The sequence below is a fragment of the Andrographis paniculata genome, unplaced genomic scaffold (assembly GCF_009805555.1).
Source record: "Andrographis paniculata isolate CXL003 unplaced genomic scaffold, ASM980555v1 Contig69END, whole genome shotgun sequence".
Lineage (NCBI taxonomy): Eukaryota > Viridiplantae > Streptophyta > Magnoliopsida > Lamiales > Acanthaceae > Andrographis > Andrographis paniculata.
The window spans coordinates 2,040,208-2,055,886 of record NW_026137605.1 but is presented as its reverse complement, the minus strand read 5'-3'; the positions used below and the strand labels follow the sequence as shown (position 1 = coordinate 2,055,886).

The 15,679-nt window shown below is 30.1% G+C and overlaps 2 protein-coding genes across 3 annotated transcripts; both read right to left on the bottom strand.

The window, feature by feature from the left end:
- Positions 1 to 60: 60 nt before the first annotated feature.
- On the bottom strand, positions 61 to 7,009 carry LOC127263605 (NADP-dependent glyceraldehyde-3-phosphate dehydrogenase-like). Its single transcript, XM_051292713.1, has 9 exons — positions 6,619 to 7,009; positions 4,330 to 4,523; positions 3,475 to 3,603; positions 2,648 to 2,767; positions 2,415 to 2,551; positions 2,168 to 2,323; positions 1,320 to 1,698; positions 281 to 397; positions 61 to 174 (listed from the first exon to the last, which is right to left on the bottom strand). The coding sequence occupies exons 1-9, from the start codon at positions 7,007 to 7,009 to the stop codon at positions 61 to 63; spliced, it is 1,737 nt and encodes a 578-aa protein (XP_051148670.1).
- Positions 7,010 to 9,170: 2,161 nt separating this feature from the next.
- Positions 9,171 to 14,446, bottom strand: LOC127263375 (bHLH transcription factor RHL1-like). Of its 2 annotated transcripts, none has more exons than XM_051292364.1 (7): positions 13,829 to 14,446; positions 13,633 to 13,725; positions 13,382 to 13,507; positions 13,118 to 13,183; positions 12,533 to 12,598; positions 12,223 to 12,297; positions 9,171 to 9,651 (listed from the first exon to the last, which is right to left on the bottom strand). In XM_051292364.1, exons 1-7 carry the CDS (start codon positions 14,375 to 14,377, stop codon positions 9,298 to 9,300), a joined length of 1,329 nt encoding a protein of 442 aa, XP_051148321.1. In that variant the 5' UTR covers positions 14,378 to 14,446; the 3' UTR covers positions 9,171 to 9,297. The 2 variants fall into 2 exon arrangements, with proteins under 2 accessions (XP_051148321.1, XP_051148319.1); XM_051292362.1 differs by having other exon boundaries at positions 13,382 to 13,531; positions 13,829 to 14,441.
- Positions 14,447 to 15,679: the final 1,233 nt, after the last annotated feature.

The window sequence follows — 15,679 nt, the reverse complement described above, 5'->3', positions numbered from 1 at the left end:
AGAAACAAATACCTTTGATAGTTAGATATAATTTGTTGTAGGAAGTGTCTTAATCGATCTCTATCCCATGGTGTAAGAAGGAATAGGCAAATTTATTACAGTGGTCTTGATTTTGGTCATCATGTTGATGCTGTTAGTCACTCCTTGTGATCCTATTCCACTCTCTTTTATTCCCTGAGAAAAATTAATTCAAGAACCCACAATATGATCACAAAAGTCCATCAAAAACAACATATACATATTCCTCGAAGATGTCGATCGAACTAATTAGTTTGATCACCTGGAAAGGGAAATGGTCGGGTCCCCGAGCCGGGGCCGAGTTGATCTGCACTGTCCCCGTCTCCATGGCGTCGCTGATTAGCATCGCCTTGTCAATGTCCTTAGTAAAGACACACCCCTACACCATATATAGTATGCGCGAAAGAAAATCGTATTTGTAAGATCTATGTTCTAATAATGTAAAGACATGAAATTCGTTCTATGATCTATCCTCGCGTCCTAAGCACAAGATTGGGCATAATCTCTACATTTGTATACTTAATCTTTACGCGATAAAAATTTTGTGCATCCTTTTGTAACTACAACAGTGAATAATACAATAAAATTTATATCTAGTTCCGGAGTCACTGTGGATCTAAACTCATAATGTTCAGATCCATTTGTATATTTATTTTGATAACATGGAGACCTGAAGTCACTACTTTTGGAGTGGTCATTTAACGAACCCCTGAACATAGTGAAGTAACCTGTAAACTAAGTCAGTCTAAAAGGCTAGTTTAAGACATTAGGATCCATCTTTATAATCTTTAGCTCTTACCATTGTGTTAAATATCTACGAAATCATATATATATATGAGATGGTTAGGGTGCCGATTTTCCAAAATTAGTATACGTAAAATACAGAAACAACACATCTCTTTATTACACATAACACATGCTATTTGTTCATAATTATAGCATGTGTTGTATATGTTGTGTGCTAGAATCAACTGTTGTATATGATGTGTGAAAATATATCATGTGTTATTAATTTATATACTGTATTTGTATTATATTAACGCATGTTGTGTATTGTCCATTAGCACACGATGTGCTATTCAACACAGTGCTGAATATAAAATTTTTGAATATGAATGACTTTTATATTCAGCACTGTAGCTGTTGTCAATATTTTTTTATCCATACACTCACGCACTCACACACCCCTTGGGGATTGAATCCCTAACCTTTAGCATGTGAATAGAGGGGTTCAACCGCTTGAACTACACACTCTCAGTACGAAACCATATGTTTATACATAGTAGGTGCACGATGCGTACCTGGAGGCCAAAATTGCTCGCGTTGCAATAATGGATTCCTTCTTGGACGGAGCTAATCCTAATTACGGGTAGAATAGGCCCGAACGGTTCTTCCCACGCTATCTTCATGTCGGGGCGAACGTGATCTAATAGCAACGGCCAAATGAGGTTTCCCTCCCTCTTGTACTCTTGGCAAAGTGTTGCTCCCTTTTCCTTGGCATCCATCACTAAGCTTTCGATCAAGTTTGCCGAAGCGGCTGACACCACCGGTGTGATGTCGCAGTCATCCTCGGGGCGCCCCACGCTCAATTCCGCCACTTTTGAATTCACTTTTTCGACTAAAGCATCGGCCACGGATTCCATCACCAATACAACCTTCACCGCGGTGCACCTTTGACCACTGTCGTTGTTAAGACAAAATAGAAGTACAACCGAATGCATTAGTTACATACTCACGAACAAATAATCTCTTATAGTAAGTGTAGCCTCGATGCATAAATTAACTGTATATAACACATCTATATTGTTCAACCATGAAATACGGTACAATCATTTTTCGCACACATACATATATATCGATGATTTGTCAAAATTTTCAAACCACTATTTTGAAACACTTTAGGTGTGTATTTTTTCTATATTTAAAAATAGTAGTTGGATATGATATTTTATAAAATAAAATAATATATTCTTATAAGAAAATATTAAAATGTGTATGTTTTCTATATTTAAATATAATATTTTATTATAAGATAAAATAAGTATATTCTTATAAGAAAACATAGAGATAGTACAATTCTAAAAAATAATTATCAAAGAGAACAGAGCCTAAGCGATAAATATGTTAAACGTGAAAAGTATATAAGTACCTATAAGAAAATCCCCCTTTCAATATGTTTGTGGCTACCAAGTCGATATCGGCATCCTCAAGAACAATACAAGCGTCTTTCCCTCCGAGCTCCATTTGTAGGGGAATCATTCCGGCTCTCTTTGAAATCTTGATGCCAGTGTTGCCACCCGTAAAACTAACAAAAAAAAAAAACAAGCAAATTAACGGCACAAACTTAAGTTATGTTTAGAAAAACAAAGATATCAATAGAGTTTGCGATCATTTGCCTTATGCAATTCACTCCGGGGTGCATTGTAAGAAAATCCCCGATTTCGGCGCCTTTCCCCGTGATACAACTAATAAGTCCCTCGGGAAACCCCGCCAAGTGAAGGCAATGCACCATATGAAGGCACGCCACGGCACCCTACAATTCAAAAGGATAAGTCATGCGATGTTTATTACCAAAAAATCGAAGGCAAGATGAATGTAGGTATAAGTGATCGATGAATTAATGGTGTACCTGCGTCGGAGGCTTGATGATGAGGGCATTCCCGGCAATGAGAGCCGGTGCAACTTTAGAGACCGCGAGATTTACCGGGTAATTAAAAGGTGGAATTGCTAGAACAACACCTAAAGGGATCTTTAGGATCAAAGGCAAAATCATATATTTAGTTGTACTAAAAATAAATTGATTGAAACTTAACTTCGAGATCAAAAGTTTTATAGAATATTCTATTTGTTCAATGGGTTTGAATTTCGAGTTTTGATTTGAATTATTGTTTGATATCGTCATCTAAAAAAGAATTGATATGATGATTTAAAAGAATAATATATATATATAGTAGAAATAAAATAAGCCAAACAAACACACCCCTCAAATAATCCTAATTAAAAACGAGGATTGAAATATAGAACCATAGCCTATTTTAAAAACTAAAATGAAATTTCCTTCGTCTCACTTACGGTGTCTATCTTTCCATTTTCGTCTGTCTCATTTATTTTGTCACTTTCTGTTTTTAGAAAAGTATTATACATTTTAGTTTTAATATGTTAATTTAAAATTATTTTTATTAAATAATTATTATTTTCATTAATACATTTTTAATTATATAATAATTATATTTCTCCTAAATTCTCGTATCTATAGTAAAAAGGACACCATATTTGAGACAGAGGGAGTAATAAATATCGTCTACGTAACAAAATTTATATTTTTCCTTGAAGTAACGCTATTTTGAAATTATAGTACTACTTAGGACGTTATAACTGATAGAATTATATTATACAACATTTAAAAATATGAGTTCCAAGCGAATAATACGCGCGCATACATACAAACATACATACCTTAGATGTTATACAATATTTGGTTCTTTCATTTCCGGGAAAGCTATCGGATACAAGAAATGAACCTTGTCCCAAGACTCGGACTCCTTCCTCCGCGCAATAAGAGATCAAATCCCCAGATCTCACAACCTACATATAATTTAGTCGTACAATATCGTCGTGATTTTTTTTTTTTTTTTTTTTTTCAAATGTTGTAAAAGAAAACAAAAAATAAAAAAAAAAGTTACTTGGTGAGATTATTACTTCTTCTGTCATTCTATTTTATACTTAACTTTTCTGTGCATTTTTTAATATAGATGGATAATACTTTGTTTTTTATATATATATTACAAATAAAAGTACAAAAGAATATAAAGAATTTGATTGGTTAAAAATTGCATGCGTTCAAATGTTTATATTATATGTATTTTTAGGCGTCGTGACAGTAATTATAACTAATTTATTTAGAAACCAATAAAATTAAATATTTATCGATGATCAAACTCACTATCCAAATTGTCAATTTTATTCATAAACTGGAAGCTTATTTTTATTTAATTTATCTTTTAGCCGTAGATTTTTAGTTTGATATTTTTATTTTTATTTTTATTTTCCATAATCCCCCATTTTATTATATCTATATATTAAACAATCGAAAAAAAAAAATATTTCTAAGAAGACGATTCTACTTCAGTTATACTACGCTTATTTTTATTGTAGAAGTAAATTTATTTTATTTAATTTTGCAGTGCGTAACGAACGTTATCACATTTTTTTACTAAAGAGTAGTGATAATATTTTTTATGACAATCTAAAAATTAAGAAATATACATAAATTTGAATAATAGAGAGAATATAATTTTAATCTACATATACCTCAGTGACGGCATCTTTTGCCGGTTTGGCAATCTCCTTTATCAAAGCCTTTGCGATCGGGGCTTTATGCTCTTTGAGGATGGCCGCGGCTTTGTGAAGAAGCTCTGCTCGTTTCCAAAGCGGTGTTTGTGCCCATGACTTTTGGGCGGATTTCGCCATGGTCATTACTACATCGACCTCTTCTTTTGTACAAGCTGTTTAATAGAAAAATTGTAAGAATTATAAATGTGTATATATGTGTATTTAATAAGATTAAATCCAAGAAGTTAGTTCAATTTATGAATATATATATATATATTAGATTAAAAATTCAATTGTGGTTAAATATAACTATTTAGACTATAAGTTAGATTAAATTTATATTAAGTTATCTATTAAATTTATTAAACTTAAATATATTTAGTAAGTGTGAACCTCTTATATACAGAAACTCGATAACTTATTAATTGAGTAATGAGAATGTAATTTTATTACAAAAGTATTTTTTTTTTTTTTTTTTGCTTATTAAATATCAAATTTTCATTCAAAATTATATACTCAACATGACTTGAAATCTTTGGATTTATTTGTTTTGGTTTGAATTTTTTTTATTTAAATTTTAATTTAAATAGCATTTGAAGATGAGGTATTGATGGGTTTATGTACAATTAATTCCAACTTTTCTATATATACACATACAAAATTGTATTATATATATATATGAGAACGGTTAGAATGCTAAATTGAAAAAATCTCATCATGTTGATATATAAATAGCACATAATTTTATTATACACAACATATATTGTGTATAATAACGACATGTGATATTGGTTCATAATTACAAGTGTTATAAGTGTATATGGTGTACTGAAATCAACTATTATTTGTGTTGTGCATGGTTATAACATGTTCTGTTAGTTTATATGTTGTATTTGTATTGTTGGTTCATAATTACAAGTGTATTGTAGTTAGTGTGCTGAAATCAAATATTGTTTGTATTGTATAATATTACATCATATGTTGTTAGTTTATATGTTGTATTTATATTATATGAATACATACGGTGTGCTGCATGTAGCAATACCGTGTGTTAAAGATGCCCACCATTACTTAGAATACATTTTTTTTTTATTTAAAAAATTTATTCAATTTTTATTTTCTATTTAATTTTAATTTTCTATTTAATTCTTTTTATTATAAAATATTAATTAAATTAAACTTCAAATCAAACCAAAAACAAACCCCTATATTTAAATTTTGTTAGTGCATTTCATTAGTATTATTTTATTTATTTATACCATATATTCCAAATATCTAATTTTAATACCTAAGTAAAAATATCAACACGTCACCGCTAGCATAAGTCCACACTTTACGTTGTTGTCGAAGTTATAAAACTAAACACTTAAAATAGCCTGCCAGTTATTTTATTATATCAAAAGAAAAATTTTATACTTTAATAAATATGCTACCATTAAAAAATTTTAATGCCCTATTTAAAATTTAAAATAAAATTATTATCCAAAAAAAAAATATTAGATGAATTATTTAAATTTTAAAATTTAAAATATCATCAATATCCAAATAATTAAAATTAAATTCAATTAAAATAATTAATTTATATTTTAAAATATAAATATACAAAATAATATTATATTATTATTATTATTTAATAAATCTGAGTCTTATAATTTATTTTATTTTTAAGTTTATATATTGTGCAAACAGTAAAAAAAATTTATGGATCGGCAGCTGGTCGTAACATCACATATTTTTTTGGTAAACTAATATTTTGGTCCATAATTGGACTCTTTTATTGTTTTAGTCTCATATACGGAGACTGTTGCAAACTAGTCATGTAAGTGAAAATTTTTTGTATTTTTAGTTCTTCGGCGTCGGAGATGCTTACGTGGTACCGGCGTGGCTCGCCGGAGGACACGAGTCCGTCAGGTCAACGACACTTGGCGGACAAATAGATTTTTTTTTTTTAAAAAAAAAAAAAGTTTGTATTTATTTTGTCTTTTTTGTAAAAATTAAAAAAATTCAAAAAAAGTTGAAAATTAAAAAATAAAATAAAATAAAAATACACGTGTTTGTCAGGTGTCTTCTGTCCCAGTAGGCATCTCCGACACCGGAGGACTAAAATTGCGAAAATTTTCCACTTACGCAATTAGTTTGCAACAGGTTTCGTTACGAGACTAAAATAATAAGAGTGACACTAAGAAATCAATTTATCCAATATTTTTTTATTTAATTGGGAAAAATATAGACAATTTTTTCACACGCGTACATATTACATATACATACCTTGAACCTTATAGTGAGGCTTTCCTGTTGTAGGATTGATGATTGAAACAACCTTTCTTGATGAGGACTTCTTCCACTCTCCAGCACCATAGTATTTGAACACACCATCTTCATCAACCATCTCTTCGAAAACTCCGGTTCCCGCCTCGGCCCCGTCGTTCAAATTGGCCTCAACAACTCCCGACCCCGAGGGGGACGTCGTGGGGCATTGTTGGGACGAACCATTAGCACTGACACAACCACGACCACGACCACAAATGGATGATGGAAATGAAATTCTTGCATTTCTTGACGGAATATTTGCGAATGTGTAAGAAGTCGTGGAGGCGCACGGCTTGTCCGTCGAAAATTTTGGGACATACCACCATGTTGCAACATTTGATTGCAACATTATTCTCCACAACGTCAACTTGTAATAATATATCGATTAAATCCCGGTCGAGCTATTTACTTTCCGATTTAATCAACTTCTTTCTTCTTTGTTGATATCCTTAACAAAATTTACATATAGCACTCATGTGATCATAAACGAAAACTTGAGTTTTACTAAAATGTTTATAAAAAAAAATATCAAATCAAATATTTGTGCAAAAAATAAAAATAAAAATCAGAGTGGTTGCATAAGAAGAGTGCATTTAACCAAAATGGTTTGTAAATAGAATTTGCATTAACAAACAAATTAAACCAAATCCAATTAAAGGGCAAGAATTTGTAACAAAATTGCATGTATAGATAAAAACAAGAAAACCCATGAAAAAAGATTGGATTTTGTACAATGTACATACCTTTTTTCATCAGAAAATTTTACAATGCTTCAGAAGTTCTTACAACAATATTTGGTGAGATATATATATATATATATATTATTGCAATATTTTTTAATTAGAGTGAGAGAGTAGTTTTTGGGCAGATAATAAAATATGGTTAAGTGTTGGTTGAGAAAAAAATGGAGAAAGTCAAGGAAACACACACTCTAATAAAAACATTTGGAGACTAAGTCAGGGAGATATATTTATATTTAATTAATTAATCAATTAATGGGCAGCCAGAATTAACTATTCAGTTACCATTCAAAAATATATCGTTAGATTCAATATATTTCAATTTATTATCATGCTTAACATACATACGAATTAACAAATTAAATATTGCATTTATAAATTGATTTATTCCGCTACAAAGTGCATCTAGTGAAGCCGTCAAAATGGATTGAGTCCGTCGGATTGGCCCGCCCGCCTCACTTTTTAGGAGGATTGGGTTGTGATTTTATAAGCCCGTAAAAATGTGGGCCTAAACGGGCCAACCCACGTGGGCCGTGGGTTGAGAGTGGGTTAGCCCGTGAGGCGGGTTATCAACTAAATATTTTTTTTAATTATTTTTTATTGTCATATTAAAAAATTATAATAAAAGTAATCAAATATTAATATCAGAATATATTTTAATTTTATGTAAATTACAAATATACCATTGTAAATACAATTAAATTAATTTATAAATAACGTACAAAGAGAAAAAAATATCAAAATCATCATGTACATTTTATTTAATAAATAATATATTATTATTTTTAATCTACTGAAAAGATATATTTTTAGTTAAGACAATAAAAGTAGCTTAAATAAATTAATAAATATTGTCTACAAGTTACTTTTATTTTTATCAATGCCACTTTTATTTATTTTGATTTTTCATCATTTGTTTCATAAAATTAATTATGATTTATTTGTAAAATATTTCTTATTATTAGTTTTTTTAAACACACTAACTAATGGTACTATTTAGAATTGAAATTTTTTTATATTTTTTTATTTTAAAATATTTATTATTTAGATTATACAATAAAACTATTTTTAGTTATTTTAAAATATTAATTACAAAAATATTTTTAATATTATTTTTTAAAAAAAGCTCATGGGCATCACCCGCCGGTAGATTGGGTTAATGAAATTTTGATCCGTTCCACCATGAATTGTGGGTCAATCCGCCCTATTAACCCATTTTGATAGGTCTAACATTCTGTATAACTAACTACCGTAAATGAATACGAAGGGAGCTGAAGGATTTCCTAAATGTATCTCTCATTTTGAACAGAATTTATGATATAAAAATATATATATATTAATGTATTTAATAAATATAAAAATATTAACTTAGTAAGAATGGATTGAATTCGACGAGGGCGGAGGTTTGAGACCCCGAGCCTCGCCACTACATGGTACTAATGAAATAGTTTTCAATGTATGGTTATTTGAGTTCGAGTGTGTTTGTTGTAATTTAAATTTTTATCATCTGATATAAATAACGTTGTTTTCACTCGATCCATTTATTATAATTAAGTCCAATTATTCAAATATATATAATTGCGTACATATATATATGACAATTTACATTTTATGAAATATATATATATATAATTACAATTCCAAATAGCAATAAATTATTGAAACAAAATAGGCAGGAATAACGAGGAAGAACATTAATTACTCCAATTTATTTATTAATCTAAAGCATTCAAATTATAAAAAAACACATTGTTAGCGCGAAAAGCCCAATTAAGACAAGACTACGCATCAAAACGGTGTCGTCTTGTTCGCATAATGATATACATAAAAAGGCCACATTAGTAATTTTTCAGTACTCTCCTTATTGAAAAAGCCTTATGTTAACAAAATAATTCAATTAATCAACTCCATTACGGTCACTAACCTTAGAATGTTTTCCGGCGATTTCTCCGGCAGCGGCGCTGCTTCCGCCGAGCACGGTCGTCGATTGGACGGTGAGAGCTGACATGCTTGGGGAGGGTGGGCCGCCGCTGAGGTTGTGGTGGTTCCGGGGAGTGGCGGTGGAAATGGCGGTAGCGAGGGATATGGGCATGAGGCAGAGGCCCTTACCCTGGAGGTACTGCATGGCGGAGCCCATGTCTTCCTCCATCATCTTCGCCACCTGCTGCTCCGTCACCGCCGCCGCCGGAATCCCTTCTTTGTGGTTAGATGTCGACACCACCGCCGTCGGTGTTCCGTTGCCGGTTCTTCCCTGTTCGGAATATATAAGATTAGCTCATGGGTTCAATGCACGCTAAAACTACTTTGAGCAACATTTTTATACTAATTGTAGATAGTAATTTTTTAAAACAAAAATACTCCATTCCTCCAACTCAAAATATTTTTTTTTTATTTTAGAAAAAATAATTATACACTAGTATCAAAATACCATTACACATACAATTAACTTTATACAAAAAGTCAAAGAGCAAAAATGTCAAAATCTCTTTGAACACTTCCACTGATCAATAAAATACTCTTATTTCTTAATCTACTACAAAACTCCAACCGGCTTTTTGGTTTGTGGAACAGAGGGGAGTATTAAATAAAATACATATTTTTTTATTGAAAATATTACATTAAATACTTCTTAATTATTTACTATTATTATTTGTTTTTCAAAATTTAAAAAATCAGTATCTAATGAAACCTCGGTTCCTCAAAAAATATACTTTCAATGATAATGTACAAAATATTTCAAACAAAAAGAATTATTTTTCTTTTTGTATATATATATATATTTCAATCTTTTTAATAATGTAGTTCACCATTTTAAATAAAAAAAATATATATATATATATATTTACTTTTTATATGAAGCATAACATACAATCATTTTCACTTAGAAAATAACATATACCTATAAAAAAACAAATCAAACACAATATTCTAAATGCCAAGTATTCTAAGCTACTTTAAGAAAGAGTAAATACAGAAATAATAAAAAAGATATAACAGTACATGCAAGTATTTTGAAATGAAAGAAGTTTTAAACAATAGTATTCCCTTCCAAGTTCCATCTCTAATGTGTCACAATACATTTATTTCTGGTTAAATTATTTTCTACTTATACACATTTGGGCTCTGTCTAAAGAGAGAAATATATAGTTTAAATATATATATATATATTAGTATTTAATATGAAATTTCTTATAAAAAAAAATTAATGTAGATCACTATTATTAAAAGTTCTATCAATATCTATGTAAACAAAACATTGGTATGTTTTACTATACATTAATTTTTTTTAAAAAATACTCCCTTCGTTCCGAAACAATAGTCTTGGTTGTGTTGACTACGAAATTTAAGAAATATTGATATTATATTGATAATGGATAAAAAGTATAGGTAAAAGACATTTTTGCTCTTGTGAGTGTATTAATGTAAAATATAGTAGCAATTGTGTAATAATAATGAAATAGTAAAGGTAATTATATAGTGATATGATTATTTATGAAAGTAAGACTATTGTTTTGGAACGAACAAAAATAGTAAACAAAATTATTATATTGGGACGGAGGGAGTATAATATCTAAACACTCATTTTTCATATAAAATATCATGTAAAACAATCCAAAATAAGACGCTGATTATTCCTCTTTCGTAACAATATAGGTTGTCTTACGTATGTTATTAGGTCCAAACAAATGCATTTGTTTTAGACAATATTTTTTGGGCGTTTGGTACTATTTTAATTTTTCTAAAAGTATCGTATTATACTACTCCCTCCATCAATAAAATATATATTTATTTGACCGGATATGCATTTGAAAAAAAGTAGGTAAAAATAAAAATATTTTCTATTTAGAGTAAATTAAAAAAATAGAGAAAATAATATTTTCTCCGTTTCATAACAAAGTATCCATTTTTCCATTTTAGTCTATCCCATAACAAAGTATACATTTCTTTTTTTAGTAACTGTACTATCTATCTAACATTACAAATACCATTGCAACTTACAATATATTACACAAATGTCATTACCTTTATATCACACGTACTAATAAGGTTATTTTAGTCATTTCTATTTTATTCCTACTAGATCCTAATGTAATATTAATATTTTTAAAATTACGTGTAAAAAACAAATGAATATTTAGTTTCGGGATGGAGAGAGTATTTCTTTTTAACTAAAGAAAGAAACCAGAATAAATTTAGATAACAATAAAATAAATAAATAAATAAATTTGAATGACAGAGATAGTACATTTTTCATTTTTTTTAAAAAAAAAAGAATTCAAACTCACAAAAGGAGGGTTGTAAGATTGATTTATAAATAATATTTTAGCTAAAAAAATAAAATATTTTCAACAAATTGAAAAACTCAATAAATACAATCAGTCTCTAATTGCTCAGAACTTAGAAAACTATATCAAACTTTTTAATGCCCTTATCCCTTTTCTCCCAAAAAGTCTTCAAATTCAAATCTAAGATATTTCAAAACAATCCCACGTTGAGATTATGTAATGGTACGATAGGAAAAGCAAAAACTTTTAGGGTGTGTTTGATTGGGGGTTTGGATTTTGGATTGGGATTTGAATAGTAAAAATTTTGAATTTGAATAGTTGTATGATGTGATATAAATAGGGTTTGATGTGATGTTTTGAATGTAAAATTGATTTTTAGTATAATATAAAAAATAAAAAATAGGTGTTTGATTTGATGTTTTTGGGAGGAAAAAATTGGATGAATAGTGGAAATCCTCCAAAATTCTTCAAACAAACACACCCTAATTAATGAAATTCCATAAATTTAAAAAAATAATAAAATAAAAGGTAATTACCTCAGAAGACTTTGCTGCAGCCAAAGGAGTGACACCCACAGCTGCACCACCCCCTAACCTACTCATGCTTAAAACCTGTAATGTGTCACACTCACACCCATTAATTCTTGCAATTAAAATATTACAAGAAAATCAGAAACAGCTCATCTTGTCATTCTCAAGCACTCGACCTATTCTCCAATTTAATATTGCTGTTTCACATCATCTTGTCAATAATAGTAATAATAACATATATACTTATATATATATATATATCTATAAGCACACATGTATGGGTGGGGTGGGGTGGGGTGGGGTGGGGTGGGCTTACTTTGACTTGGAGCTGTAGGAATTTGACATAGTCGATGATCTCATCCAGCATTGAGGCTTTGTCTGTCTGTCAATTAACAAATGCACCAAATCATCACCATCAATATGCCCTTAATCTCATTGCAAGATATTCTTTCAATTCCCTACCATTATATAAATAAATAAATAAAAAATAATAATAATAATAATTCACCAAATCCCATCACTAGTTAATTTACTCAAGAAAAGCCCAGAACTCAGCGATTGTGATTCCTGCTCCAGCCTTGCAATTATCACTAACAAATTCCATTTCACTTCTCCATATTTATGACCATGTTCCGCAATTTATGCCTTTTACTCATATCACGTGACCGTACAATTAAGGGCCTTACCAAGGAAATTTCCTTTAATTTTCCAGATACATATATTAGAGAAATATTTATATTAATTTAAATAATAGTAGTAATTATATGATGTTATTTACATATTTACTATTAATACTTATCACAATAGAATGCACATATTAAGCAATTCAAAATCTTATACTAACAAAGCCCGATAAAAAGGGTTGAGGGGTGATTTTGAAAGGGTATTGTGGAAGTACTACCTTGTTAGCGTTGGGTACAAGCTCCTGTAGCGCCTTCATTCTCTCCGCAATCCTCTCTCTTCTCAACTGCCCACATTTCATTTTCAGCCATGAAGATAGGGACAGAAATTCAATATTTAACATTTTTGTCAACAAATAAATAAAAAAGAAAATAATAACAAAAACAAATTATTTTTTTATATGCAAATTTAATAAAAACAAAGGACAAAAATGGAATATGAAAACAAAAACGGTTTTGGTAGCAGAGTGGTTGTTGATTCGTACTCTTTCGGCGATGCTGTGGGGGTCAGTAGCCTGCCCTCTTCTCGCCCTCACCCTCTGCTTTGGCTGCCCCGCCGCCGACGCTCCGCCGTTCGCCACCGGCTGAGTCATCGCCGAGGAAACGAAGTTCTGCGATTGGTGCAATGCTCCGCCCTGGCGGAGTCATTATAGTGTATAATTTATTTGAATTTACGGTAATGAACGGATGGAATTGAGAAATTGGAATTTGAAAATTTGTTGAGAGTTGAGAAAACCTCAGGATGGAAAAATTGTGGAGATTGATTCGAGGTTTGACCGAGTGATCCTGAGAAATCGCTGAATGCAGCTTTAACTGATGCATCGTTTGCCTGCATTTATTCCGTAATAATTAGTCGATAATTTTTATATGATTTCGTGCTTTTTCGCTTTATTCTTTTGGGGAAAAAAAGACGATGAAAAGCAACGGCTGACCAGATTTGCAGAATCGAAGGATTGCGCGTCAACGACGTCGTTGTGATCGCCATGGAACATCTGGCCGTTACCTCCGGTGAGACCTCTGGAAAGCAGTAACTGTTGCTGAAGCATCAACATCTTAGCGGCGCCGGCGCTGATCTGCTGTTGTCTCATCTTCGACGCCAAAGCCAGCGCCGATTGTTCATCCAAATTCCCCATTGCAGTCAGCGACGGCTGGTCGTCGGTCCAGGGGAAAGCGGCGGAAGGAGGCACAGGTGAGAGGATTTGTTCCAGAAAATCGTCATGTGTATCGAAACTGGACGGCTGCAACATCTGTTGCTGCAATTCCTGAAAAGGCGGTGGTGGTGGTTGCTGCATAGAGCTGAAATTGCTGCTCATCCCAGGCAATTCTCGTTCCTTCATCACTGCAAAACTGAAGAAGATTTTGACAATGAAAAATGGATGGGAGAAGGAGGAAGAAGAAGGGTGGAAGAGAAGGATATGTTTGGGGATTGGGAATTTAGAATGTTTATAGCAAACCAACAACTGTAGTAGTAGAAGAATCATTTTTCATTTTTTATTTACATTTTTTCCAATAAGGACGTGTTTGTTTATTGTATTTTCTACGTTGATGATTTTAATATTTTTATTAAATATAAAAAATATCCTAATATGTATACTCCTCCAGTTCTAATGAAACGTTATTATTTTTCATTTTGGTCCGTCCCAAAACATAACAAGGTTATCATTTTCTAATTTAGTAATTATACTACTTACTTCACATAATAAATACCTTTTCAATTTACAATATATTACACAAATGTCATTACTTTTATATTATACCGTACTAATAAACTAATAAGGGTATTTTTGTCTTTTCTACTGCAATCCAATATAATACTAATATTTACATGCAAAAATCTACTGCAATCCAATATAATACTAATATTTACATGCAAAAAACAAACGTCACCTTATTGCAGGACGTAAGAAGTATATGAATTACTTTTAATATTTAGATAAAAATTGATATATTGAATTGAGAAGTATTATTTATGGTAAAATATATTCTGTCATAAAAATTATTCTCGTTTTTTTAATTTTTTTAATAGAAAAAATATCGATTATTATTTATTTTTATTAAAATTTATACCAACTATTTGAGCATAAGGCAATATATATTAAAAATACTCGTTTCTTTCTTAATCTACTCTCTTTGTCCTTTATCTATGTATCTGTTTGCTTATTAGTATTGTGTAATATAAATATAATAACATTTATTTAATATATTGTAAGTTGTAAATATATTTTTTAATGTCAGTAGAATTTCTACAGTTATAGATTGTTAAGGGATAGATTACACAGAATTTTCTTTAATAGGAGTACTATAATTTAGGGATAGATTTATGTGTCTATTATCATTTTGATTTGTATAGAAATAGTCTTTAGTTTATTTATTTTGTATTTTTAAAGGTACAATTTTTTATAAATATTATAATTTAAAAAAAAAAACACAATATATGATATATAGATCTTATTTACTTATAAAAAGTTAAATAATTTTATATAAAATATATATATTATTATATTATTAATATAATTCTTAGTGCATAACATAAAAATACATTTATTCAAAAATAACACACCTCTAATGTATTTCTGAAATTCTTTGTATAGGAATTTTGTCAATGTGTGGATATGATACTTGCATATAGGGGTGGACAAAAAATTCGAACCCAACTATCAAACCGCCAAATCTAATTGAACCGAATTGAATTTTTTGTAAACCGAGCAAATTTGATTCGAATACAGATACTGCATGTTTAATATTTGTTAAATTTGGTTCAATTTCGATTTTTAATGTTTTTT

Bases quoted from the DNA above. Each gene is read 5' to 3' on its own strand.
- LOC127263605 (XM_051292713.1), bottom strand. From the start codon at position 7,009: ATGTTGCAATCAAATGTTGCAACATGGTGGTATGTCCCAAAATTTTCG. The intron at 1,699-2,167 runs GTACTTATATAC...TAACAACGACAG, and splicing joins AAAGGGGGATTTTCTTATAG to TGGTCAAAGGTGCACCGCGG. The intron at 398-1,319 runs GTACGCATCGTG...TATATGGTGTAG, and splicing joins CGAGCAATTTTGGCCTCCAG to GGGTGTGTCTTTACTAAGGA.
- LOC127263375 (XM_051292362.1), bottom strand. From the start codon at position 14,377: ATGATTCTTCTACTACTACAGTTGTTGGTTTGCTATAAACATTCTAAA. The intron at 12,599-13,117 runs GTAGTACTTCCA...GTTAATTGACAG, and splicing joins TTGTACCCAACGCTAACAAG to ACAGACAAAGCCTCAATGCT. The intron at 12,298-12,532 runs GTAAGCCCACCC...GACACATTACAG, and splicing joins TCCTACAGCTCCAAGTCAAA to GTTTTAAGCATGAGTAGGTT.